Source organism: Littorina saxatilis, linkage group LG12, assembly GCF_037325665.1.
Source record: "Littorina saxatilis isolate snail1 linkage group LG12, US_GU_Lsax_2.0, whole genome shotgun sequence".
NCBI lineage: Eukaryota > Metazoa > Mollusca > Gastropoda > Littorinimorpha > Littorinidae > Littorina > Littorina saxatilis.
In genome coordinates, this window is record NC_090256.1 from 26,173,273 (window position 1) to 26,198,976 (window position 25,704).

The 25,704-nt window shown below is 43.2% G+C and overlaps 1 protein-coding gene across 2 annotated transcripts; it reads left to right on the forward strand.

Moving 5' to 3' along the window:
* LOC138981631 (nucleolar MIF4G domain-containing protein 1-like) lies at positions 1-25,343 on the forward strand. 2 transcript variants are annotated; one of them, XM_070354617.1, is made up of 15 exons: positions 1-251; positions 679-951; positions 1,322-1,430; positions 4,807-4,971; positions 5,667-6,005; positions 6,282-6,399; positions 14,918-15,117; positions 16,881-17,002; positions 17,614-17,707; positions 19,393-19,623; positions 20,028-20,159; positions 20,574-20,704; positions 21,844-22,008; positions 24,202-24,333; positions 24,923-25,343. In XM_070354617.1, the coding sequence occupies exons 1-15, from the start codon at positions 30-32 to the stop codon at positions 25,196-25,198; spliced, it is 2,709 nt and encodes a 902-aa protein (XP_070210718.1). In that variant the 5' UTR covers positions 1-29; the 3' UTR covers positions 25,199-25,343. The 2 variants fall into 2 exon arrangements, with proteins under 2 accessions (XP_070210718.1, XP_070210720.1); XM_070354619.1 differs by having other exon boundaries at positions 6,285-6,399.
* Positions 25,344-25,704: the final 361 nt, after the last annotated feature.

Below are 25,704 nucleotides of genomic sequence, written 5' to 3' on the forward strand. Positions count from 1 at the left end.
TCGTCGGTTTGGAACACGTGTTTTTCAACATGAAGAACCGAAATAGTAATCTCGAAAGAATTCAAGAGGAATTTCAATCTAAATTCGGCATCAAAAGTACTGGTGGTCATCCGAAGAAAAAAGCCAGCGGAAATAAGAAGAATGACAAATGGGGTGGCCTCCGTTCACGAAAAGAAGCACGGAAAGTAGCAAGGAAAAAGAAGAAAGCGCAGATGAATGCCGTGTATCTGTCAAGATTTTCAAAACAGAAGGTGAGATGCTTTGAATTGAGTATCTCCTACCCCCCTCCCCACCCCCTCTCTTTCGTCCTCGTCTCCCCCCTCTCTCTCTCTCTCTCTCTCTTTCTCTCTCTCTCTCTCTCTCTGCTTCCACAGGCTGTCAAACAGAAAGTAATTAAATTGTAAGAATTGAGTTTGTTTTTGTTCACCCACGTTTTGTTTTACTTCTTTAACATTTTTAAGTCTTCGCTACAGCTTTTTTCATCCATACACAATTTTTTCACACTATGCTACAGTTTATAAGGCACGATCAAAAGATCGTTACACTAGGCCATTTCAAAGTTAGGATCTATAGTCAATAGCACTGGTCAAAAGATCAGATATAGGCCTTGCGGCCTTAGACATCTGCAAATTTATCTATCTTATCTTATCTTATCAGCACCAATATTTTGTACAACAGGCACCAGTTTTGGATGAAGTTGTGCAAGTTGTTAAGGCACCGCCAAAGAAGAAAGCAGGGAGAACTGGAAGGGTTGCAAGATACGCACCAGCAGACAGTTCAGCGCCAGCACCAAAGGATACCCCAGAAGAAGAAGAACTTGAAGAAGAAAACAACTCTGACAAAAAGACAAACAAAAAACGGAAAAGAAAGCAGAGAGAAGAGGAGGAGCCCAGCGATCAGAGTGAAGTCAGCGATGATGAAACTGAAAACAAAGGGCAGAGTACAATTTATGTGAGTTGCTGCTGTTGTTAAATTATTTGTTCTTTTTTAAATAGTAAGAAAAGTGTAAAGATTACAGTTGTTACTTAAGTGTGATTTCTTCAGTTCACTTCAGAATGAGTTTTATGTAGTTATTTGTGTTGTAACCTATTGAACCTTTAGCATAACTCACCATGCAGAAGTTTAATATAATTTATAAACAGCTCACTGAGCACAAAAAGCATTACTGTAAATCTCTGTGACAGATTTTTTTTCACTGAATTTTCTTAGTTTTCAGTGCTACTGAATTCTGCACAGATTGGCAGTGGCAAGGTCTTATGTACAGCTACCACTTGATTGTTGATGACTTTTGTGCAATATTTACTTTTGATTACTGTCACAGGATGCAGTGATATCCCGAGAAAAACAACAGCTGAGGCAGCTGGAGAAACAGCTGAAACTAAAGAAAAGAAAAACTCTTCCAAAGGCGTTTATGGATGACGGATTAGATTGTATCCTTTTTCCCATTTGGTTATATATATATAGAGAATACTACATGGCTTGCTGTGTCGTACCAGATTTACACAAGTTGTTTTTTTAAATAGTGAACTGCGAGCGAAAGCGAGCTGTTCACTATTTGAAAAAGCAACGAGTGTAAATCTGGTACGACACAGCAAGCCATGTAGTATTCTGTTTATCCTACATTATATACTTCTGTGCCAGATCTAACTAAAAGTCACCGACAGCGCTATTGCCTTTGGATCAACCCGCTTTAGAACTTCAAACCACTTTACTCAATTTGACATTCATTCCTCCGCCATGACACACACTCTCAAACTAGGACAAAGTAGTTCGCCTTTGTTAACACTGTTAAGTTTAATATTGAACATTGATGAAATAAATTCAAACAACGAAATCATGGTAACTTTAAAATATACCAGATAAAAAGAAAAGCAGTGGCCACAGGATAACAGAAACCAAAAGGAACAACAACAGCAAAGCATATCCTTCCGCAATAGGATGACAGTCAAGTCGGAGCCAGGCGAGTCGACAGCTTTCAGATGGTCACTTCTCGGTTTGGTGACTGCACAAATATTGGTTGATGTTGATGGTACCAACGTGCACAGGCCCTGCAAACAGTGTTGTTAGCGTTTGCTGGGATGTGATTGTGGCAGTGGCAGTGGAGACGGCAGGAGTTGAAGTGGCCGATGCGGGCGAAACCAATGTGTCGTCTGCCGACACTGGCGACAGCTCCGAGACCGGTGCAGTGCCGTTTAGCATCAGACTGAAGCCACAGTGTTCCTCTTGGGAAATGCTGCTGTAATTGTTCTTCTTCTTCTTCTGCGTTCGATGTTTCTTATAATTGTACGGCCATATTATCGTGGAAGCGTAGACAGCCGATTTTCTCCCCACGCCAAGTTGGCTGCTGTCTTCCGTCTTCGGTGGTTGAGGTTCTTACTCAGGGTTGCCTCCTCCCCAAGAGTAGCTGCCTTGCTGGGCTGTCGAGTCCACTCTACCCGGGTTTGTTGTCGAAGTTTTCCTTCTCGTAGCCTTTGCCTTTCCCAAGGCGCACACAAGGCAGTGCGGGTTTTGAAATCGGAGTTGTCCTTCTCCTAGATGAGCGACCATCCAAGGTTGACGAGCCCCATCTGCCCGAAGCAGCTGGTTTTAAGGCGCCAGGGACCCGCCTGCATCCCTTCTCCTGTTAGTCGAAGACAGGGCCCGCCACGTGAAGGCCAGGAGCTGGATTTGACTGTCAGAGGTGTTTGGAGACACGAAGCCATATGGAGCATTTCTTGGGAAGTAGGCGCTTATCTCTACTTCCACCCCGGCATAACAGTCCTTGGGCCCCGCTGTAATTGTTAATACTCTGGACGTTTTTGTGCCCAGATAGCTGCATTATTTTGGTCGGAGAAACGTTATTCTCGGAAAGTTTCTGCACTAGGAACTTGCGTGCAGAGTGGTTGGTGTACCTCGGGTTGATGATCCCAGCTTTTCTGCACATGTTTTTCATGGTTGCTGACAACTTGTTGACGCCGACAGGTTGGCGCTTGAACCATGGAAATTCTTCAGATGCAACGTTTGTGTTTGTTGCACAATAGAAGGGGGAACTTGTCTCGGAGTAACCTTTTGGTCGGAGAGCTGCGTATGTTTTGTAAACTGCGACAGGGCAGCGCTCATCGTTCGACGCCCAAGCTTTCGGACAGACATCACGCACAGACTTTGGATTGTCGCCCTGGCATGTTTTGGATTGTCTTTCGCAAAATTGGAGATATTCTCTGCCATTACTGTCTTCATGCAGGGACACATCTCCCCACTGCATGTGCCTGTGAGGAGTCAGGCTGCGCAGACCAAAGTTGACTGTGTTTTGCCACCACAGAGTATTCAGGATTGCTTCTGGATCTGCGACTCCGAACTGTTTTGTCTGCCACAGCTTCTCAACATCTTCATCTTTCAGCGGTTGAGCCCTGTTAGGTAAGTTGCCACAACCTTCCTGTTTAACAATTTTCTGCTTTGTCTTCACGACTTCTCTCAGTTGTGCAAATTCGGGGCAGTCTATAACGGATGCACAGTACTTTTTAGACTTCAACTGTCGATGGATGCTGCTGAGAAGGCCCCTCAGCGTGGATGGTTCATACTATTTGCCATCCGTTTTTTTCAAACATGAAAAAAGAGCAGAGAATTTTGCATAATTCTTGTGGTTGGATGGTGCTAATGTTTTTTTTGTCCCCGTGTTTTGCCATAAACGTCGATAGGCGACGTATAGCGTAAACCGTTTTTCGGAGAGTGTTCTTGTTCTTGTTTGTCTGAGTGAATGAGTCTATTGGAGAAAAATCATAAATCATGGATGACTCGCTTTTTTCTTCATCGACTTCGTCATTCGCGTCATCACCAAACATTGATTTATGAAGTCTTATATCGCGCGCGTATCTCCAGACTCGGACTCAAGGCGCAGGGATCTATTTATGCCGTGTGAGATGGAATTATTTACACAATACATCACGCATTCACATCGACCAGCAGATCGCAGCCATTTCGGCGCATATCCTACTTTTCACGGCCTATTATTCCAAGTCACACGGGTATTTTGGTGCACATTTTTTTTTATCTATACCTATACAATTTTGCCAGAAAAGACCCTTTTGTCAATCATGGGATCTTTAACGTGCACACCCCAATGTAGTGTACACGAAGGGACCTCGGTTTTTTGTCTCATCCGAAAGACTAGCACTTGAACCCAAACATGTCTTCGAACAGCTCATCACTCAAAAATTCTTTCAGTGTTGACAAATCAGTTTTCGTGGCAGTTGCCATTTTGTTGCAAAAGTAGTTCTTCATGAATATGTAATTACTAATTTACATAGCTTGACCTTCCGGTTGATCCCATGTACTCTTAATTTACATAGCTTGACCTTCCGGTTGACCTCATTTACATGATTGATATACACACGTGTGATTTGAACGATTTTTATCTCACGGGTATCTCTCTCACATATGTAGGATAAATATTTCAATATTTGTTGTTGTATTTTAGCTTTTAAAAGTGCACAATGTTGTTATTGGTTATAGTGGGTTCTGTGCAAAACATCTCCATGGTTAGGCTTTTGGTGCAACGCCAGTGATAATATATAATGTCTTTACTTTGAGATATTGTGGCAATTTTCTGCCTCATTCTATTGATTATGCTTTCCTAAAATATTCAGTTTAAATGCAAACTGCCTGCTGTACAGAGCTTGATGGTATAGTTTTACTTAGTATAGAAAAGGGCTTTAACTGGGTATCAATCATGCAGTCTGGTGTGAGTGCAATACACTGCAAACGGTTTGTGAAACAGACCATGCAGTCATAGTTACGCTAAATACACAAAGATAGCCTTAACTCGTTGAGACTTGCTGGACATCGTTAACCCTGACAAACTGAAGAGCGTGGCTGAATCGGAAGGGGAAGAAAGTGACACCGACAGCGACAGCGATGATGATCAGCCTGACAGTGAAGATGATCAACCAGCAGAAACAGTGACTGTAAAGAAAAGCAAAGAGAATACGAAATCAAGTAAGTTTACAGATGTGTTTTGTCTCCGTCTGTGTTGTCTGATGGGTTGTTGTGGAAACGCAGCAAAATTGAAAAATACACAAGTGAGGAGGCGCGTTAGTGACGAGATAAATATATACAAGGGGAGGGAGTAAGCGCTCTGAATACTGTATAGACAACAGCAAAATCTATGCAGTAATGATAAAGTGAAGTCACTTGCTCATTTCAATGATTCATATTGTGTAAGATTCCAGGAGTCTGGTTCCACGTAGCTCTTACTTACTGTTGGCTATATTATTATTATTATTACCAATGCTTACTTCCCTTTGTTGTATGATCTCCAATTTCAACAGTGTTGATAAAAAAAAAAAAAGAAGCATGTGATGTGGATGAGAAAAACTCTCAATAAGGAAGGTGTTTCACATGATGCTTAGAGCACAAATGACTGTTTTCATGCGCCTGTTTGCATGTGCAGTCACTTTAATTGTCAATGGCTGTCCTTTGCTTATAATGTGTTCAACTTGCGAACAATAAATTCATTACTTTAAGACTTGTTTATGCAACATTGATTGATGAAGGATGATGATGGGTTGTTGTTATATGATTGTATTTTTTCTTCTGATTTCATAGCTGATATGATTTTGACTTACTTTGCAGCACAAGTTTTTCCTGAGTTTTGCTTTCATTTTTTAAAAATCTGATTCTTCTGTCAACAGACCTTTCATCAGATGGTCGCAAAAGAAAAGTGCATTTTGCGGATGAACTGGAGGAAGAAGAAACGCAAGGGTCAAGTGGTGAAGAAATGGAAGCAGAAGAGGGCGGAAGTGAAGATGAAGATGGAGTAATTGATGGCAGAGACAGTGATGATGGAATGGAGGATGACAATGACAATCTTGAAAAAGACGAAGATGCGAATGACGATGAAGAAGAAGAGGAGGAAGATGAAATGAAGAGTGCTAAAAAGGATGAGAATGACAAGAAAAGTCGGGTCAAAGAAGACATCTACGGGCGTCTTGTTGATAGCAAGGGGAATCTCCTCTCTGCTGCTAAGAAAGGTCTGTTTGTGTGGCTCTGTCTACACTATGTGTTCGTCTGATGTGTTGTAACTTGTAGTATTGTACATAGTATCGTTTTCATGTATACCACTTTACCGGACTGTGTGTGTGAGTATTGTGTCCAGCAACATTCTGGTATATTATCACCGCAACGCTTTCACTTTTCCTTTCAGATTAACGCTGCCTTTAACAGATTGATACCATGGCTTTAGAATATGCAGTCTTTAAAGCGAGAGACGAATATTGATGGCATTTGCTCTACTTGAATATGTCCAGCAGATTCCAAAACGGCCTACATTCCTCCAGCCAAGAGAGCGGCCATGCTTGCAGAGAGTGGACAGAGGAGCCAGGAGGTGGAGCGATTAAAAAAACAGTTGAAGGGTTTGCTCAACAGGTTGGCACATGTTATCTTTTGACAATCCCTTGAAGAGATCTAACGGAATAAAAAGAGCTTTACAGTTTGTATAGTTTTTGTAGGTACAATGTTATGATGTAAATTTTTAAATAAAAAGTGAAAAGATAGCACATACTCACACACAGAAAAACAATGCTGGATGGGGTTTTTTTCCTGTTCTATTTCACATCTGGTATTAAACATTAAAACAGGGCTAACACCTTTCCGGTTCTCACCGGAGATCCGGTTTTTGAAAAAAAATTAAAACCAGAAAATCCGGTTTCTTTACCCCTTCACTGCCCACCCCGTACTAGGTACGTGGTCATTTTTGGTTTGTCGTACGCCCATAACCGTACCTAGTACGGGGGATTTGCATCAGCAACATTAAATTACATATTCTTACTCCGAATCACATAAAAGCATTGACGCAGTCTGAATTGCTAAGGTCTGAAAAGGCTACCCGTCTTAAATTAAACAATTTTAAAGGGAAGCAACCCAACCACAAAAGGTAAACATAGCAATGGTAATGACCATATACCCAGGGAGTTACCTCCCGTACCGGGGTATGTGACGTCACCTCCACTGCTACCAGGTGGAATCCTCATTACGACTTTTCAGCTCTGGAGGAGAGGTCGTCTTTTGAAGGCTCTGTGTGGTTTGTTGGAGTTTTTACTCCCACCGACCACCTACCCGTCTGCTTGTCTTCTACCGTGTAGTTGGTGAGCTCTTTCCATTTTGTCTTGCTTTTAGTAAGAATATTTGACTTGTTATTGATAATTTTCCGTCCTTTAGGACTTGCGAATTTTCGTCAGTAGCTTGTTGTTGTTGTTGGCCGCCATTTGTATTTTCGGCCGGCATGGCAGATAACGGTAGTAAACGGGGCAAGGGCGACGTCAAGGGCAAAGTTAAGCCTTAATCGTCTTCTGCGGTTCCTATACCTCCCGTGTTAGTGGTCCTTCCGGACAAAGAGATTAACACTATCATGTCTGTTACCTTTTCTTCCCCTGACGCACGTTCGTTGTCGGGGGTCGTTCTTCTACTTGCGGCTTGCTCGTCCGTTTCGTCAGACGGGCAAGCGTCTCTTGTTACTTCTCTGTTGAGCTTTCTTGTTCCAGAGATATGCAATTTAGTGCGCGGGAATTGAAGCGTGCTATACCTGCTCTAAGCCTCGTACATCCGCCGGCGGTGAGCGTTTCTCGCTCGTTCGCTTCCGGTTCCTTTCCGGTTGCGACGGCATCCGGTGATGACGGAACTTCTGCTACTTCTGCTTCCTCTGGAAGCTTACAAGGTATGCGAGCTTGTCCACCGGCTCTAGTGAAGCCACCGGACTGTCCCTGCTGGGACGGAACTCACTTGGCAAGGGTCACTCCCTTTTTCCTGTTCAGTTTCGTCCAAACACAATGCGTGTGCGGTAGACTCTGAGCAAAGGCGGTTTCCGCGGAAGTCGCGTTTCCGGGTTTTCCCGGAAACGAAGGTCCTCCTGCACACTCACACTCAGAGGTGATGGTGGGAGTTGACCGTGGACTGGCCTCAGGGCAACAGGGCTTCCGGCCCCAGTCATCGCAACCTTCGTTTCCGCATCATGGTGCGGTTTCGTTTGTTGCGTTTCCTGTTCAGTTTCGTCCAGTACACAATGCGTGTGCGGTAGACTCTGAGCAAAGGCGGTTTCCTTCGGAAGTCGCGTTTCCGGGTTTTCCCGGAAACGAAGGTCCTCCTGTACACTCACACTCAGAGGTGGTGGCCGGAGTTGACCGTGGACTGGCCTCCGGGCATCAGGGCTTCCGGCCCCAGTCATCGCAACCTTCGTTTCCGCATCATGGTGCGGTTTCGTTTGTTGCGTTTCTTGTTCAGTTTTGTCCAGTACACAATGCGTGTGCGGTAGACTCTGAGCAAAGGCGGTTTCCTTCGGAAGTCGCGTTTCCGGGTTTTCCCGGAAACGAAGGTCCTCCTGCACACTCACACTCAGAGGTGATGGTGGGAGTTGACCGTGGACTGGCCTCAGGGCAACAGGGCTTCCGGCCCCAGTCTTCATGCCTTGCGTTTCCGCATCAAGGTGCGTTTACGTCGGGTGTGTTTCCGGCTCAGTCCTGATTTGCTTTTCCTCTTACAGACACTCCTTCACGGATTGTTGGTGAGCGAGGATCAGCATCCGCCCTATGGGCTGTTAGGGCAGTCTTCTTTTCACCACCCTGGTGTGGGGTCGACACCCCTTTCAACGCCGGCGGCACTGTTTTGATCTCTCCTTTGTCCCGTTGCGGGCAGTGGCGTTTTCAGTGCAAGGGCGGTAGCCGCTGGCGCTGCGCTTCCGGTTTACCGGAACCATAGGTCCTCCTTTGTAATTACACTGTGTGTTCTTTCCTGGAGTTGACCGTTGTCTGGCCTACGGGCGTTCGGGCTTCCGGCCTCAGTCCACGCAACCTTTGCTTCCGCATTGTGCGGTTTTGTCTGTTGCGTTTCTGGCTTTGCCGGATTCATTGTTCTTCTTACTAACACTTCCTCTTGGGATGTCAGTGAGTGAGGAACAGCGGCTGGCCTACGGGCATTCAGGCTTTCAGCCTCGGCCGTGACAAGTAGTCTCTTCACTGGTTGGGTGTTGCGTCTACTGTTTATGCCTGGTGGCTTCGGATGTTACCTCCTCTTTTTCTTACCCTCTTACGGGAGGGGTTGAGACAGGACGGTTTCCGGGTGGACGGGTTTCCGGTTTTCCGGTCATCCCGTTCAGTAGTGTTCCACTGGCAACTGTGACTTAGGCTGTGTCAGTTCTCTTGGCTATTCTGTTATACAGTCTTTAGCCAACGATCAGACATGTCCTGGATTTCCGTCGAAGCTCTTGGCTTCTCTCGAGGTCTCGACGGAGGTTACTTCCAGATATTTTATGGAAGTACATCGGCTTCCTCTTTGGTTGCATTCAGCGATGTCGGACTTCCGTTCCGCGAAGGAGGAGTTTTTTCCTACTTCCGGTTCAATAGTCTCCTTCAATGTAGGTACCACCTTTCGCAGGTTTTTGGCTAGTCAATCTCCTACCTAAAGTGGTATCCACGGGTTCTGGTTCTGCTACTCGTTATTCACGGGTCAGTTCCGGAACACGCTCAGCCTTGGCTGTCTTCGGCTACACAGGCTTCGGTTTTGGTTTCTTCTTGTTATAAGAAGTTCTCTTTTCTGAAGCTGGGTCGGAACTTGCTGGCGTCTTTGCTCTTCCGCATACACCTTTACTGGTAATGCAGGAGCTTAGAGGATTTTGGACGTCAGTTTTTGGAATTTGCCTCTTTGTCGGAGATGATCGTCAGAGCGCCCTCGCGCTCTTTCCCGGAGTCACTGAACCTTTCACACTTAGCGTGTGTCAGGACCCTGATGTCATCTCCACTCTTTTAGTCAGCTCTGTTAGGGTGAACGAAGAGCAAAAAAGGGGCTGTCCTCCCTTCACCTCACTTTACAGTCAGGTGTCGGAGGGACTTGTTTCTCTCGCATTCTCAGTTCTCTGAGCAGCATAGGAGAGACACTCGGGCTTTGCTCGGGGTAGAGGGACCTACTTGTTGAACTTTGGTGTTTATACCAGAAAAGAAAGGTAGATTCAGTCAAATAGAGATCAGCAGATCTCTGACTTCTCTCTACAAGGGTTAAAACAGAGCTAGCCTCCTCAGAGGAAGCATGCTCAGGCCTCTGGACAATTTAAGCCGGCGGCCAATAGGCAGTCTCTGCCTGATTCTCGATTGTCGAGAAATAGATCACTTTCGGGCAGGGAGAAGGGCAGCCCTAGCAGCAAGCCTCTCCCCACAAGGAAGTGCCGCCGATCACACCCCCCCCCCCCCCTCCTCCGCCCTCCACTTTGGGATGGCGGTGGGGTCTCCTCCTTGCAATTTTCATTGGATGGTCTCTGTACACAGCCAATAGTTTGTGGGAGTGGTGAGGTCGGGCGACTCCCATCGATCTTATGTGTGCATATTTGCTTATGCGTCAGTCCGATCTTTTAACAGTGATCTAGGCCCATCAGCTCGAGCACCCGCTGAGGTCTCTTCTGGTCGGATCTAACGCTGTTCTTCGGGTATACTGCTTCAGTCCTCAGTCAGTGTAACAGTAGTTCAGCCTCGGGCTGCTACAGTGGCACTTCCGGTTTTACCGGAGAGGTTGTTTCTTTCACAGACGCTTCATAGGTACGTCTGAGTTTTGGAACAACGGCTGACCTTCGGGCATCCAGGTTTTTTAGCCTCGGCTGGTGCAACAGCCATTCCACCTGTTTGCGGGGATGGTTGTTGCTTTCCCTTTTCTTGTGGCTTCGGACTTCGACTTTCTTCCTTTATTCTCATCTTAAGCAGGAGATGAGATAGGACGATTTCTGTTGAGTGGGGTCTCCTGGCTTCAGGCTTCCCCGTTTTTTTGTTTGTTTTTTTGTTTGTTTGTTTTTTGTTTTTTTTTCTCACTTTTTGCCACAAGCTTCTGGACTTGGTCCTGGTTTGTCTTTCGCTGAGTCTGACTCTGTCTTTCTCTAGCGATCAGACTCGTTCTGGTGTTTCGTCCAAACTTAAGCTGCGCTTGAGTTGGCCTCGGAAGTAACATTCAGATTTTCCGGAGGGGGCATTGTCTTTGGCAATGTATGTTTGAGGAGTCATTCTTTGTGGCTTAACACCTCTCTCAGGTTTTTGGCTACTCCTCTCCTTTTGGGCAGAGGGTTAGCTAATGTTCTGGTTTTTCTTTGCTGGGGCTTTTAGCCCAGCATCTTATTTGACAGCCGAAACTTACGTTTCTTACGTTTACATGTGTACTGTTGGTACTTTGGTACATGGTTGTCCTTCGGGCTTCTTGGCTTTCAGCCTTAGCCTGTGCTATAGCCTCCTGTCTAGCGTGGGCGACTATGGCATTTTCGGTTCCTGTGACTTCGGATTGGGCTCTTCCTCTTCTTCCTCGTCCTAGCACGAGGTGAATCAGGACGACTTCCCTTGGGTCGGGTTTCCTTTTACAGTCACCCTTCTACCACAGGCAACTATGACTACGGCGTTTGCCCATTGATCTCTGCGTCTGACTCTCAGTCTTTCAGAGTTAGTCAGACGCGATCTACTTCCTCGTATTACCTCTCTCTCTGCTTTCGCATTGACTGGTAGAGGATTACTGGCGAACGTCTCTTTTTGGGATTTTCCTGTCGAGGTGGGCTCTGGTACCTTGTACGCAGGTGTCTCTCTCTCTTTCTTGGTTAGATATTGGTCACTCTTTTCTGGAGCTGACCTTTATCTCACAGTCCTTTCGGGCTTCACTCCATCCCAAGGTTGCATACTTTGGCATGATTGTCTGACGGTCTCCGTGAGGTTTGTCCTTCACTGTTCTGAGTGGACATCCTTACGCACGGATCGTTTATAGGGCGGCATTTCCTTCCAATAGAAAGGGGGGGGGGGGGGGGGCAGCTTGTCTTTCCCCCTACTCGGCTAGGGTTAATCCAAGGCTGGGGTCTCTTTCTGGGTCGTTTGGTCCAGCAGATCGGAAGAAGTGCTGGGCACAGATTTCTGGCTCTCTGACGTTGTCTTTCGCAACTTTTTGCCTGAGAGACATCTCGGCTGTCAATCAAGATGGTTCTCAGGTCCTTTCCTGCCTTTTTGGCAGTGGGCCAGTTCCTGGCTAGGGTTTAGAGTGAGTTAGATTTTCTTTCTCACTGGGCCCTTCCCTGACCTTTTGGCAGCAGGCCAGGTTTTTGGCAAGGTTTTAAGAGTGTGTTTGGTTTTCATTCCCACCGCCTTGTTGAAGCTATCTGCTTTTATGTGATTCGGAGTAAGAATATGTAATTTAATCGAAAATTTTTAAGTAAATTTTCATTTGATTAATATACTTACCCGAATCACATAGTGTATTCCCTCCCGCCAACCCCGCTTATGGTTTTTTAGTTTCTTTAAAGCCGTAATGAGGATTCCACGTGGTAGCAGTGGAGGTGACGTCACATACCCCGGTACGGGAGGTAACTCCCTGGGTATATGGTCATTACCATTGCTATGTTTACCTTTTGTGGTTGGGTTGCTTCCCTTTAAAATTGTTTAAGACGGGTAGCCTTTTCAGACCTTAGCAATTCAGACTGCGTCAATGCTTTTATGTGATTCGGGTAAGTATATTAATCAAATGAAAATTTACTTAAAAATTTTCGATTTCAGGACATTTCTGAAAACTAAATGGGAGGTAACCACTGTCCAAGTGCTTGTAGGGGTTCTAAACACAGTTCTTTCCCATTGACCGTTCGGATAAGTTAGTACCACGTGGTGAAAAACTTTGTTAGAAGTGTAGAACCGAGTATAGGGTTCACAATGGCGGCCGAAAGTCAGACCTCAACTTGTAGACCTGTTTTCAAGCGAAAACAGTGTTCTGGAAGCTCTACAAGAAGTGATTTATGGATTACCACACAGAAGAATACTTTTATGGGCTGTAATGTGAGTACCTGATGTTTGACACCAGTTTTAGCAGTGTTTTGTGTGGTTTTACGTGCTGCAATGTGTGTGTGTAAGTCCAGAAACTGTAATTTTTGACAAAAATTGTCATTATATCAATTTTTACTATAACAATCACAAACAAAGTCCAATGATCATGTCATCCTATAATAGCCAAGGGTATAAGCAAAGCATATGCCAAAGATCTAAGAGATATCTCAATAAATGATCGAGCATTTCTTTCTTTCTTTATTTGGTGTTTAACGTCGTTTTCAACCACGAAGGTTATATCGCGACTGAACAAAGCGAAATTTTGCCCTGGCACACAGCAATACCAAAATGCTGTTATACTGTGGCAGTGAAGGGGTTAAAGTAAAACTTTAAATTAAAAAAATTAAAAATGTTGTTTGGATGGTTGATCGGGGCAAAATGTGTATTATTTTATAATTTATTAACATACAATTTGGTTCCAGGAGAGGCTGTTCTTTGCCCCTGCCACTGTGGACCCTGGCCTTTCAGGTTTTTCACTTTTTTGTGTGTGTTGGCCCTGTTAACAGATTTCATTTTAAAGTTTATGAAGTGAGGTTTGGTGCTTATTTTCTTCAAATTTACCTTGGTTTAACATGATCTAATCTTACGCCATTTGCTGTTAACGTTGTTTGGCCATTTTTTTACCATTAGGTACAGCAGTCCCTGCAATGTACGGCCCCCGGCGTGAGCGGACACCTGACATGTACGGACACATTTGCTCGGCACGGAGTGTTTTCCTTCTATATTTGCCCCCCCTTAAACGGACACCTGCAAAACGTGGACGCGGACACTCATTTTCGGTCCCAACAGCAGGTCATACCTCCAATGTACGGACAGACCATCGTCAAATTTTCACCACAACAAAATCGATAACAGAGCAGTCCGGCTCTTGGTACAAAGATCACAGCCGCAATGGCGTGACGACAGTCACTGGTAACTTGAGTGCACCTGTACCCATCAGGAGGGGAGGTAGTTTTGGTCAGGAGTGGAGTACATGCGAAGATGCCAACATGAAACTGCACTGTGCTCTTTATTCTTGTCTGTTGGACGTAAACAACAGAAACCACAGTCGATGAAGGTCCTGAGCGAAAGAGAGTGAAAAACCGGCCACAGTTCTCAGCATCGTGTGTCTGTGTGTAACCTCTTTCATTGACAAGATACTCTTGTTTCCCCTCAGCCTTGACCAGTGAGTCGGTTGCCTAATCTGTGAACCCTTCAGTTGTCTTGCATTGTCAAAAGTTACGACACAGTCAACTGGTTTTGCTCTGAGTGAACAGTTGGAGCTGACCTCTCTGGCCACAGCCCCAAACAGTACATGGCTGGAGGGAGTGAGAGAGAGAGGGAGGGGGGGGGGGGTGGAGGGGTAGCTGGCTAAACTACTCTGTGGGGTGTCCGGTGTCACTGCAGGTCAGCAGGAAGAGCATTGGAGAGAAATAGAGAGGTGTACTCTTCCACACAATTTCCAAGCATCAGTTGTCACGGTTTGGGGTAGGCATTAGTGAGGGAGAGTGGGAGCTGTGTTATGTACAGTGTATTACCCACTGAAGAGTGAAAGGCACTGCCATGCCACATGATCGGCATGCAGTCAATAAAGCCAGACAAGATGAAAATAAATTACATGATTATGACATGCAGCTCTATCTGCTGCTATTTATTCAAACTGGTTTTCAAGCTTATTCTTGCAAAGCATCTGCACACGCTCCTCTGTGCTGTGTTTGTGTGGCTGCTTTCGTATGTCAGTGCATGGTGAGTGTGTTCACTGCCTTGAGGATTTATTTTATCTCTTCTTTTCAACACTTTTCATACAAATCATTTTTACAGAACGTTTAAAGAAGTATTAGGAGTTTATTGTTTAGTAGCCACAAGAAGTGATTAGCATAGACTCAATCCTGTTGTTTGTGTGTCTCTGTGTGAGTGTATGGGGGAGGGGGTGGTGTGGTCACCCCTCCCGTGACCGGACACCTGCAATGTACGGACAGTTTTGCTATGGCCCAAGGGTGTCCGTTCATGAGAGGGACTGCTGTAACACCTTGTGTGTCTTTGTGGTTTTTGTTTTGTTTTGTATTAGCTATTTTCATATTTCATGACAGGGCAAGTGAATCAAACATGCAAAGTATTGCCAATGCTGTTGAGGACCTGTACATGAGTAACAGCAGAGCTTCCGTCAATGAGTCACTCTCTGGTCTCATCTCTGAAGCTGTGGTATCCACGGCAATGACCCCTGAACGACTGGTGGCTGAGATGGCCATGCTGGTTGCTGTTCTCCATGGAAACGTCGGCACTGAAGTGGGTAAGAAATCAAAAGGAATTTTTGGTGAATCGATGGTTGCATACTGAAAATTCATATACTGTACCATGTTGGATGGCCATTGTGGCAAGGAAGAATTTACCGTCTGTTGGTCTGCCAAATCCAGAGAAAAGAATAATCTTCAGTTCTGTGGGTCTTGTACTTGCTTTGTAAGGCCCCTCCGACAAATAGACTCCTCCCAATAAAGAACACCTTTTGTCCCTTTTTACATTTAGTCAAGTTTTGACTAAATGTTTTAACATAGAGGGGGAATCGAGACAAGGGTCGTGGTGTGTGTGTGTGTGTCTGTGCGTGTGTGTGTGTAGAGCGATTCAGACCAAACTACTGGACCGATCTTTATGAAATTTTACATGAGAGTTCCTGGGAATGATATCCCCGGACGTTTTTTTACTTTTTTTCGATAAATACCTTTGATGACGTCATATCCGGCTTTTTGTAAAAGTTCAGGCGGCACTGTCACACCCACATTTTTCAATCAAATTGATTGAAATTTTGACCAACCAATCTTCGACGAAGGCCGGACTTTGGTATTGCATTTCACCTTGGTGGCTTAAAAATTAATTAATGACTTTGGTCATTAAAAATCTGAAAATTGTAAAAAAAAAAGTGATTTTTTTATAAAATGATCCAAATTTACGTTCATCTTATTCTTCATCATTTTCTGATTCCAAAAACATATAAATATGTTATATTTGGATTAAAAACAAGCTCTGAAAATTAAAAATATAAAAATTATGATCAAAATTAAATTTTCGAAATCAATTTAAAAACACTTTCATCTTATTCCTTGTCGGTTCCTGATTCCAAAAACATATAGATATGATATGTTTGGATTAAAAACACGCTCAGAAAGTTAAAACGAAGAGAGGTACAGAAAAGCGTGCTATCCTTCTCAGTGCAACTACTGCCCCGCTCTTCTTGTCAATTTCACTGCCTTTGCCACAAGCGGTGGACTGACGATGCTACGAGTATACGGTCTTGCTGAAAAATTGCATTGCGTTCAGTTTCATTCTGTGAGTTCGACAGCTTGACTAAATGTTGTATTTTCGCCTTACGCGACTTGTTTTATTTTATTTGACCAAAATATACCTGTCCTGAAAGGACACCTGCCTTTTCAGGACACATTTGGTTGGTCACAGAGTTGTCCTTTCATCACAGGTACCAGGGTGTGAGTTTTCCTTTGTTTTGCAAGGATGATGAATGTTTTTAGAATGTGTCGCCACTTTACATGTGAGTAGATACAAGGTACGAGTGGGCTTTTACATGTATGGCCGTTTTTTCTCGTTTTTTAGGCAGTCATACTCTGATTCTGGGGGATACTTTCTGGTAGTTTTTGTGTTTCTATAACCCACTGTACTCTGACGGAGATTACAGGATTTTTTGTGTGCGTAGTTGCAAGGGTTCTTGTGCTTGCATGTACGCACGAAGGGTGATAAGGCACTAGCAGGTCGGCACACGAGTTAAACTGAACAAAACTGACTATCTTCACCCTTGACCAGCAGTGATTTGAACCTTGAACCTTCCACAGGGAAGGCAGACGTCCTAACCACTTGGCTACATGCCTGTTGAATCCTGTAATCAGTGACTATGGTACTAGGACTAGGAGCAAAAAGATTATATGAAGACTTTGTTTGTGATTATTTCCAGAGTTGCACTTGGTCAATTTGTTCAGTATGTGGAAAGTCACGGCAGAAGCCTGCTTTGTAGTCGTTGCCCCTCTGTGATTTTGTGTTTGTGTCTTTCAGGTGCATATTTTCTGCAGCAAGTAACCAAACAATATGATCATCTGAGCCAACAGGAAGAATATGGAGGAGAACACACCATGGACAATGTTTTGTTGCTCCTGGCATATCTGTACAACTTTAAGGTAAGACTGTTTTCTTTTCCTTTTTCTCTTTCTACTTTTTGAAAGGGAATGTGTTTGGTTGAATAGTGAATCAGAATAGAATGTTGAATAGTGTGCGTCTGTCATGGTTTGCTCAGCATTTAAACGTTTTTTTAAAGTCATCTAATAAGTTATCCTCCTCCTTTTTCAGTCTTTAAATGTTTGTCAAAGTTGACACAGGTTTGTAAAAGTTTGGAAAACTTGTGTAACTGAAAAAAATTATTTGTCAAAGCTAGTGTCTTCTGTTTGAATGAAGAACCTTCTCTGTGTAACAGAAGTAATTGGAAATTTAAGAGTAAAAAATCCTTGACAGTCAATAAGACAATCATACACGCTTCCATGGAAAGAAAAGGTAGACAATCAAGGGGCATTTTTCTGTTTGTTAGACACCAAGTTCCCCTTTTGTCTTCACAACTGGTTCGATCTAGTTTAGATGGAACATTGCTGATTTTGTTGTTAAATGCTGTCTGATTTTTTGTTTGTCTTAAGTTTTAGAGTCAAAGTGCTGTTTGCACTCTGATCAGTCCAAGTTGTTTGATCCAGGTCAAGGAATTAGCTTGTGTCTTATGATATCTCTTCTTTTTGTGTTGTAGGTGGCTCACCACACCCTCCTGTTTGACATCATCACGCAACTTGTGGAGTCATTCACAGAGAAGGATATTGAGTTGCTGCTGCTCATCTTGAAATGTGAGTGAGGAATGCGTTGTGTCTAATGTGTAAACTTCCTGTGTGCACATGGCTATGCTAGAATTCCGGCTTTTTGATAGAGATCCCAGTAGGCAGTGGGCCGGGAGAAAATTCAGGTCTGAACCAAGTGTCTGGGAAAAGTTTAGGCAGAGATTTTTGACCCCTCATGCACCCATGAGACTTTCATGGCAGTGAAGATACTTGTTTTGGATTTAAACCAGAACGTGAGAAGGTGACTTTGTTCAAGGGCAATGTTGGTGGTTCTGTTTGATTCAAGGATTTTCAGTTCTATGTAGTTTTTTTTTTCTTCACCGTTCTTTTCTTTAGGGATTGGAGGAGAGTGGGGATGAGTAGGAGGGTTTGTTTGTTTGTTTGTTTGTTTGTTTGTTTAACGCCCAGCCGACCACGAAGGGCCATATCAGGGCGATGCTGCTTTGACATAACGTGCGCCACACACGACAGAAGTCGCAGCACAAGCTTCATGTCTCACCCAGTCACATTATTCTGACACCGGACCAACCAGTCCCATAATGCCAGACGCCAGGCGGAGCAGCCACTAGATTGCCAATTTTAAAGTCTTAGGTATGATCCGGCCGGGGTTCGAACCCACGACCTCCCGATTACGGGGCGGACGCCTTACCACTAGGCCAACCGTGCCGGTCAGGAACATGTTTCTGTGTACTGCTGAGCAAAGTAAAGTCATCAGAAGCTTTTTTGACTCACATGCGAAGCAAAAGTGAGTCTATGTACTCACCCGAGTCGTCCGTCCGTCCGTCCGGACGTCCGTCCGGAAAACTTTAACGTTGGATATTTCTTGGACACTATTCAGTCTATCAGTACCAAATTTGGCAAGATGGTGTATGATGACAAGGCCCCAAAAAACATACATAGCATCTTGACCTTGCTTCAAGGTCAAGGTCGCAGGGGCCATAAATGTTGTCTAAAAAACAGCTATTTTTCACATTTTCTCTGAAGTTTTTGAGATTCAATACCTCACCTATATATGATATATAGGGCAAAGTAAGCCCCATCTTTTGATACCAGTTTGGTTTACCTTGCTTCAAGGTCAAGGTCACAGGAGCTCTTCAAAGTTGGATTGTATACATATTTTGAAGTGACCTTGACCCTGAACTATGGAAGATAACTGTTTCAAACTTAAAAATTATGTGGGGCACATGTTATGCTTTCATCATGAGACACATTTGGTCACATATGATCAAGGTCAAGGTCACTTTGACCCTTATGAAATGTGACCAAAATAAGGTAGTGAACCACTGAAAGTGACCATATCTCATGGTAGAAAGAGCCAATAAGCACCATTGTACTTCCTATGTCTTGAATTAACAGCTTTGTGTTGCATGACCTTGGATGACCTTGACCTTGGGTCAAGGTCACATGTATTTTGGTAGGAAAAATGTGTAAAGCAGTTCTTAGTGTATGATGTCATTGCTAGGTTTAGTTATTTGACCTTGACCCTGAATGTCAAGGTCATGTAAAGGTCAAGGTCAAGCATGTGAGTCATATGGGCTTTGCCCTTCTTGTTTATATTTGTGTTTGAACTACTGATCAAAACGATTATTTTTTCCTTTTTTTTTTTTAATTATGGACACAGAACTTAATATGTGGGAAAGAATAGTAAAATTGTGCATAGGTATTTCTCATTATGTTCCGATATTACACCACAGCTGCTGGATTCTACCTGCGTCGAGATGATCCCGAGTCGCTAGGCAACCAGATCATTGCCATACAGAACAAGGCGCGGGAGCTTGAGGAGTCTGGGAAGGAAGTTCCGTCAAGGATGCGTTTCATGCTGGAGGTCTTGGTGGCTGTTCGCAACAACAACGTTCGTCGTGTCCCTGGCGCAGATATTGAAAGGACCGATCGCATGAGAAAAGTGGCTGGTACCTTTATACGAGGTGAGATGCAGCTGTGTTCTTGAAAATTCAGAGAGGTTCAAACTTTCTTAGTTGATTTAGGCATCTAGGCCGTCTTTCGGATATTACTGCGACTCTGTGATGTGAAATTAAATTAGTGGAGTTCAGTGTTATCTCCCTGTGCAGTATGTCCATGAAAATACCTGGATAAATGATGCGGGTAGTGGGGTAGCTTTATGGAAAAAAGAAAACCTGACACAAACTGACAAAAAGACAAGCTTTCTTCAAACACACTTGACGCACACACACATACACAAATGCATCAACTCAAAAGAACAGGATCAGAACATGCATTGCACACGCACATGACTCAGCTCACATAGATACGCTGAAAACTACATTATTCTACTGCTTTTTCCCATCTTGTTTTGCATTGTGTTATGCAGGAGGAGGGCTGGCAGACAACCAGCTGAATGTGGGTCTCAAGGACTTGCTGCGTGCCGACGAGACGGGCCGCTGGTGGATTGTGGGATCTGCCTGGGAGGGCAGAGTGGCTGAGGACTTGGCCAACAGTAAAAGTAAGGAGCAATCGATTTGACTTGAGGAAGGGAAAAAGATACAATTTGAAGTTTTTTGTCATCAGTCTCTCAAGTACATCGTTACAGCTGAAAAAGTTGAAAAGTTATATGTGTGATCATTCTTCTTAGACAGAGGTCATACAAAAAAATGAAAGAACAGTACAAATGATTTACCGTGAATTTTTAACTTCTGACTTGAGAATCTTCAGTTTGCAGTGTGCAGAGTTTTTTCATTACAGAGTTGACAATCTAGCGTATGCAGTGATTTTTGAATTGCAAAGTTGAGAATCTATGGACAAAAAGAGATTCTCACATCTGTAATTAAAAAATCATTTTTTAATTACAGATGTGAGAATCTCTTTTTGTCACTGCAGTAAAGATTCATCAGACATTCTGTTTTTACTTTGTCATCAGCTTCAGCGAAAGCTTCAACATCGACATCAGTGACAGGGGCGGTGAGCCAGAAGCTGGTTCATCTGGCGAAGAAACTTGGCATGAACACCGATGTCAGGCGATCCATTTTCTATGCCCTCATGAGTAGTGAAGTAAGACATTACAAGCTCATCAGTTTTCTTTAAACCATTGATTAATTCATGAATCTGTTCACATGTTCTGACTTGAATGATGCTCTCTGATCTGTCAAAATTTCTGCAGCAGTGGCATAAAACCATGTTTAGATGTCATTCTCGTTGCAATGATTTTATGTGGGTGTTTCTGTTGAATCACTATGGAAATGCACAAAGAATACCGGTTTGAACCGGTACGGTGACCGCAAACCTGTTTTTTAAAAATTTTGTATACCACTGCAGCTCTAGTGACAGCTTGCAATATGGCATGGATCAATTTCAAATCTTTTTGTATCCATATCTGATTGTAGCCAAAAAATAATAGACGTTTTTTCAGAAATAGCTCTGTCAAGGTTTTACTCGGCCAAACACTGTTAAAGCAAACGATCATGGCGGAAGTGAATAATGAGTTCCAATGTGCGTCTTTGTAAAAAAAATAGTATCATATTGAGTGGACACTGTTGAAAGGCAGATTGGAGCTAAATTTTCACTGTCACTCATGATCACTTGCCTTTACCTATCTGTGGCTAAGTTTGGCTCAGTGTTTCTAAAGGCCTTCCTTCGTGAAGTCTTTTTACCAAAAAATCAGTGCCAAAGCTTTGTGCAACTTCGCCCAGTTAATATCAGGCTTAAGGATTCATATAGTCCTGTAAGGTTACCCTCATGGAAATTGGGGCTGGGGAAAGCGTGCTGCCATACAGTATACGGCGCTACCCATGTTTTTTTCTGGGTTTTTTCCCTGCATGCGTGTATTGATGTTTCCAAGCCCTGAGACTTTTCGCTGTCAACTTGGGTTCTTTATCGTGCGCATGCGTGCACACGGGGGTGTTCGGACACCGAGGAGTGTCTGCACAAAGTTGACTCTGGAAAATAAATCCCTCGCCGAACGTCGGGATCGAACCCACGCCGATAGCGACATTGGTTTTGAAGCCAGCGCCGCTACCGACTGAGCTACTTCCCCGCCAAAGGGGTGCAACACTTCCACAATCCATAAAATCATTGGCAGAGTTATTTTTAGAAATCATCTGTTGTAATCCTTCACACACACACTGATCCCTCATACACACATGGTCTATGTAAATGTGCCACAACAAATTCTCCTTCTTTTTACTTGGCAGGATTACCTAGATGCTTTCCAGAAGGTTCTACTGCTGGGCCTGAAGGGAAAGCAGGAGAGGGAGATTGTGGTGGTGGCCGTTGAGTGCTGCAAACAGGAGTCCAAGTACAACCCTTTCTACAGCCACCTCCTGGAGCGCCTGGCTAAACATGAACGAAGATTTATGGTACGGTGGGGCTGAGTGTTTAGCGTGCCTTGTGTTTTGTACAGAGAGAGTGTGTTTTCCCCTTCTTTTCCAACTGTTCATATTTGGATGAATTCCGTTTTGGCCAACGAGAAGTACAGAAAATGGTTTGTACACTTTTATTGACAAACTATTAGCAGCCAGTCATTTTGCATAATTTGTGTTCTGTGTAAAGATAGTATGTGTGTAATTGTTCCTCATCTCTTTCCAGCTGTTGATACAAAGAAAAATTCCTCTTTGGCTTGGGAATAGATGATAGTAATTGCATAGAACATTATAGTTTGATAAGTATCGTTTACTACACATCAGTGATTTGACTTTTTTTGGTTGAGGAGACAATCCTTGCATGATGAACAAGCCAGTGTGCTGCTCCAGGAAGAATAGGGACAGCTGACTAGACCCATGGCTTCCTTATTCATATGAACTGCTGATGTTCCTTTTTACATTTAGTCAAATTTTGACTAAATGTTTTAACATAGAGGGGGGAATCGAGATGAGGGTCGTGGTGTATGTGTGTGTGTCTGTCTGTGTGTGTGTGTGTAGAGCGATTCAGACTAAACTACTGGGCCGATCTTTATGAAATTTGACATGAGAGTTCCTGGGTATGATATCCCCGGACGTTTTTTTCATTTTTTCGATAAATACCTTTGATGACGTCATATCCGGGTTTTTGTAAAAGTTGAGGCGGCACTGTCACACCCTCATTTTTCAATTAAATTGATTGAAATTTTGGCAAATCAATCTTCGACAAAGGCCGGGGTTTGGTATTGCATTTCAGCTGGGTGGCTTAAAAACTAATGAGTGAGTTTGGTCATTAAAAATCGGAAACTTGTAATTAAAAAATTTTTTTATTAAACGATCCAAAAACAATTTCATCTTATTCTTCATCATTTTCTGATTCCAAAAACATATAGATATGTTATATTTGGATTAAAAACAAGCTCTGTAAATTAAAAATATAAAAATTATGATCAAAATTAAATTTCCAAAATGGATTCAAAAACTATTTCATCTTATTCCTTGTCGGTTCCTGATTGCAAAAACATATAGATATGATATGTTTGGATTAAAAACACGCTCAGAAAGTTAAAACGAAGAGAGGTACAGTAAAGCGTGCTATGAAGCACAGCGCAATCGCTACCGCGCCAAACAGGCTCGTCACTTTCACTGCCTTTTGCACTAGCGGCGGACTACGTTCAGTTTCATTCTGTGAGTTCCACAGCTTGACTAAATGTAGTAATTTCGCCTTACGCGACTTGTTTACATTTAGTAAGGGAGATAAACGCGCAAAACACTGGAGAAGATAAGGAAGAGTAATACCCGGCTTCGCAGGGACAGTGACCTTCTAAAAATAGTATAACAGGAATATGGATTGAGCGTTGTCGACAGTGACCTTCTAAAAATAGAAACGGGAATATGGATTGACGCCACACGAAGGAAGGGAGATAAACGCAAAACACTGGAGAAGATAAGGAAGAGTTACTGGGAATGGATCTGGGAAGATGAACAGAAAAACAGAATCGGTTCAGCGCTGCGCGCTGAGAGCACGTGTTGAAAATTCTCATCGACCAGGTTGTGTCCGGGGTCTACCTGAATATGCCCACCAAATTTGAAGCAGATCCATCGAGAACTTTGGCCGTGCATCGCGAACACACACACACAGACAGACACAAGTCGTATATATATATAGATGTTTGGATTAAAGATACACGCTCAGAAAGTTGAAACGAAGAGAGGTACAGAAAAGCGTGCTATCCTTCTCAGCGCAACTACTACCCCGCTCTTCTTGTCAATTTCACTGCCTTTGCCACGAGCGGTGGACTGACGATGCTACGAGTATACGGTCTTGCTGAAGAATTGCATTGCGTTCAGTTTCATTCTGTGAGTTCGACAGCTTGACTAAATGTATTTTCGCCTAAAGTAATTTTGTGGTCTTGAAGGTTTTCCAATGAAGGAATTTCTGTGTGTGTGTGTGTGTGTGTGTGTGTGTGTGTGTGTGTGTGTGTGTGTGTGTGTGTGTGTGTGTGTGTGTGTGTTAGCTAGGGTGTGTATGTATTTATGAAGTGTGGGTGTGCACATATGCCATACAACTGGTTACATCAGTTGGCCTATGTGTTGCATATGTGTCACAGGCTAGCAGGACCTAGTTGTGATTTTAGTGAATCAATGTTGCAGATGGCCACACAGTTTCACATGTGGGACATGTTCAAGGTGATGAGTGAGACAGGTCAAGATGGTCGACACAATCTGGCCATGATGCTGGCACATCTCTTGGCGTCAGAATCACTGTCTCTGGGTGTGCTGAAGGTAATGAATGAGTCCCATTCTCAGAAGTGTAAAGAGGAAAAACATTCTGACACAGGCATGCATTTTGTTCCACCAATTGGTGGATTTCCAACATTTTCAAAGTTCTAGTAATCATTCTTGAGATCCCCAGATGGCACCAGATTGGTTGATTGTGCAATTATTTTTTAAATGTTGGACTAATTTGCGCTTTTTTAAATTAATTTTTTTACAATTTTAATGATCTTGCATCTGTTATATCATTTTGCCATCAAATTAATAGTTTGGGAAAGTTTTACAAATATAAGAATGGAGTGTCCACTAAAGAATTCAAATGTCAACATGTTAACATTATGCCTACCTTTAGCTTTTTACAAACTTCACCACACTTATTCCATGGTTGTTATTCATGTTGCCATAGAGATAGACATCCCTTTCTTGATTAAAATGTTGGATTCCAAATGGCTGTTATGATTTCAGAACACTTCTGACTAAGCAGATGAGGGAAGAGTTAGACCGTTTGGCGAGGAAATCTTGAGTAATTTATCTCTTGTGTTTTAAGGCCATGTTGTTAGTTAACCTGTTTCTAAGAATGTTATTTCCTTCTAAACAGGTGCTGGAATTTGGTGCGTTGGAGAAATCGGTCGTCAAATTCCTGAAATTGACCTTGACTCAGCTCCTGACCTCTACAGCAGTTACGGAGCTTAACCTCATTTTCCGCAAAGTTGGTCAGCAACCTAAACTGCGTTCCTTGTCAGATGGCCTGAGAGTGTTTTTGACAAAATATGTCAGTGTGAAAAAGATGGAGAATAACGAGAAGAAAGTGATGAGGAACAAACTTGCTGAAGTGTGTGGTGAACTGAGCTTGAACAGACAGACTGTGTTGTGAGGAGTTTTCGTGGTTGATGGATGAAAGAGAAAGAGAGGAAGTGTGTTGGGATGACTGGTTGGATGGTCTTATATCAAGATCTTTACACAAAATAACCACAACAAAAACAAACACCAGAAGAAATAAAAGATATTAATAGCTGAAATTATAAAGATCCTTTTGTGTGTACTTTTATTATGCTTTGTTCACTTTCATTTGTGTGAGAGAGAGAGAGAGAGTGTGTGTGTGTGTGTGTGTGTGTGTGTGTGTGTGTGTGTGTGTGTGTGATTGATACCGGTACACGCAGAATACAGATGATGAATTTTAATGATAATCATTCAACGTTTTTTAAACAAAAGTTTTGTACTTACATGTATAAAATTAATATCAAACATGTTACAGTCAAGACAAAGTACTTCTGCCTGCACAGAGACCTACTTGTATATGAATGCAGACAAACACGCATTCACACACACACACACATACACACACAAGAAATACATGATACAGGTGAAAGGAAATCAAAT

Excerpts from the sequence above, each read along its gene's own strand:
- LOC138981631 (XM_070354617.1), top strand. The coding sequence starts at position 30 with ATGAAGAACCGAAATAGTAATCTCGAAAGAATTCAAGAGGAATTTCAA. Across the intron at positions 1,431-4,806 it reads TATGGATGACGGATTAGATT|ACTTGCTGGACATCGTTAAC; the intron begins GTATCCTTTTTC and ends TAACTCGTTGAG. Across the intron at positions 20,705-21,843 it reads ATGCCCTCATGAGTAGTGAA|GATTACCTAGATGCTTTCCA; the intron begins GTAAGACATTAC and ends TTTACTTGGCAG.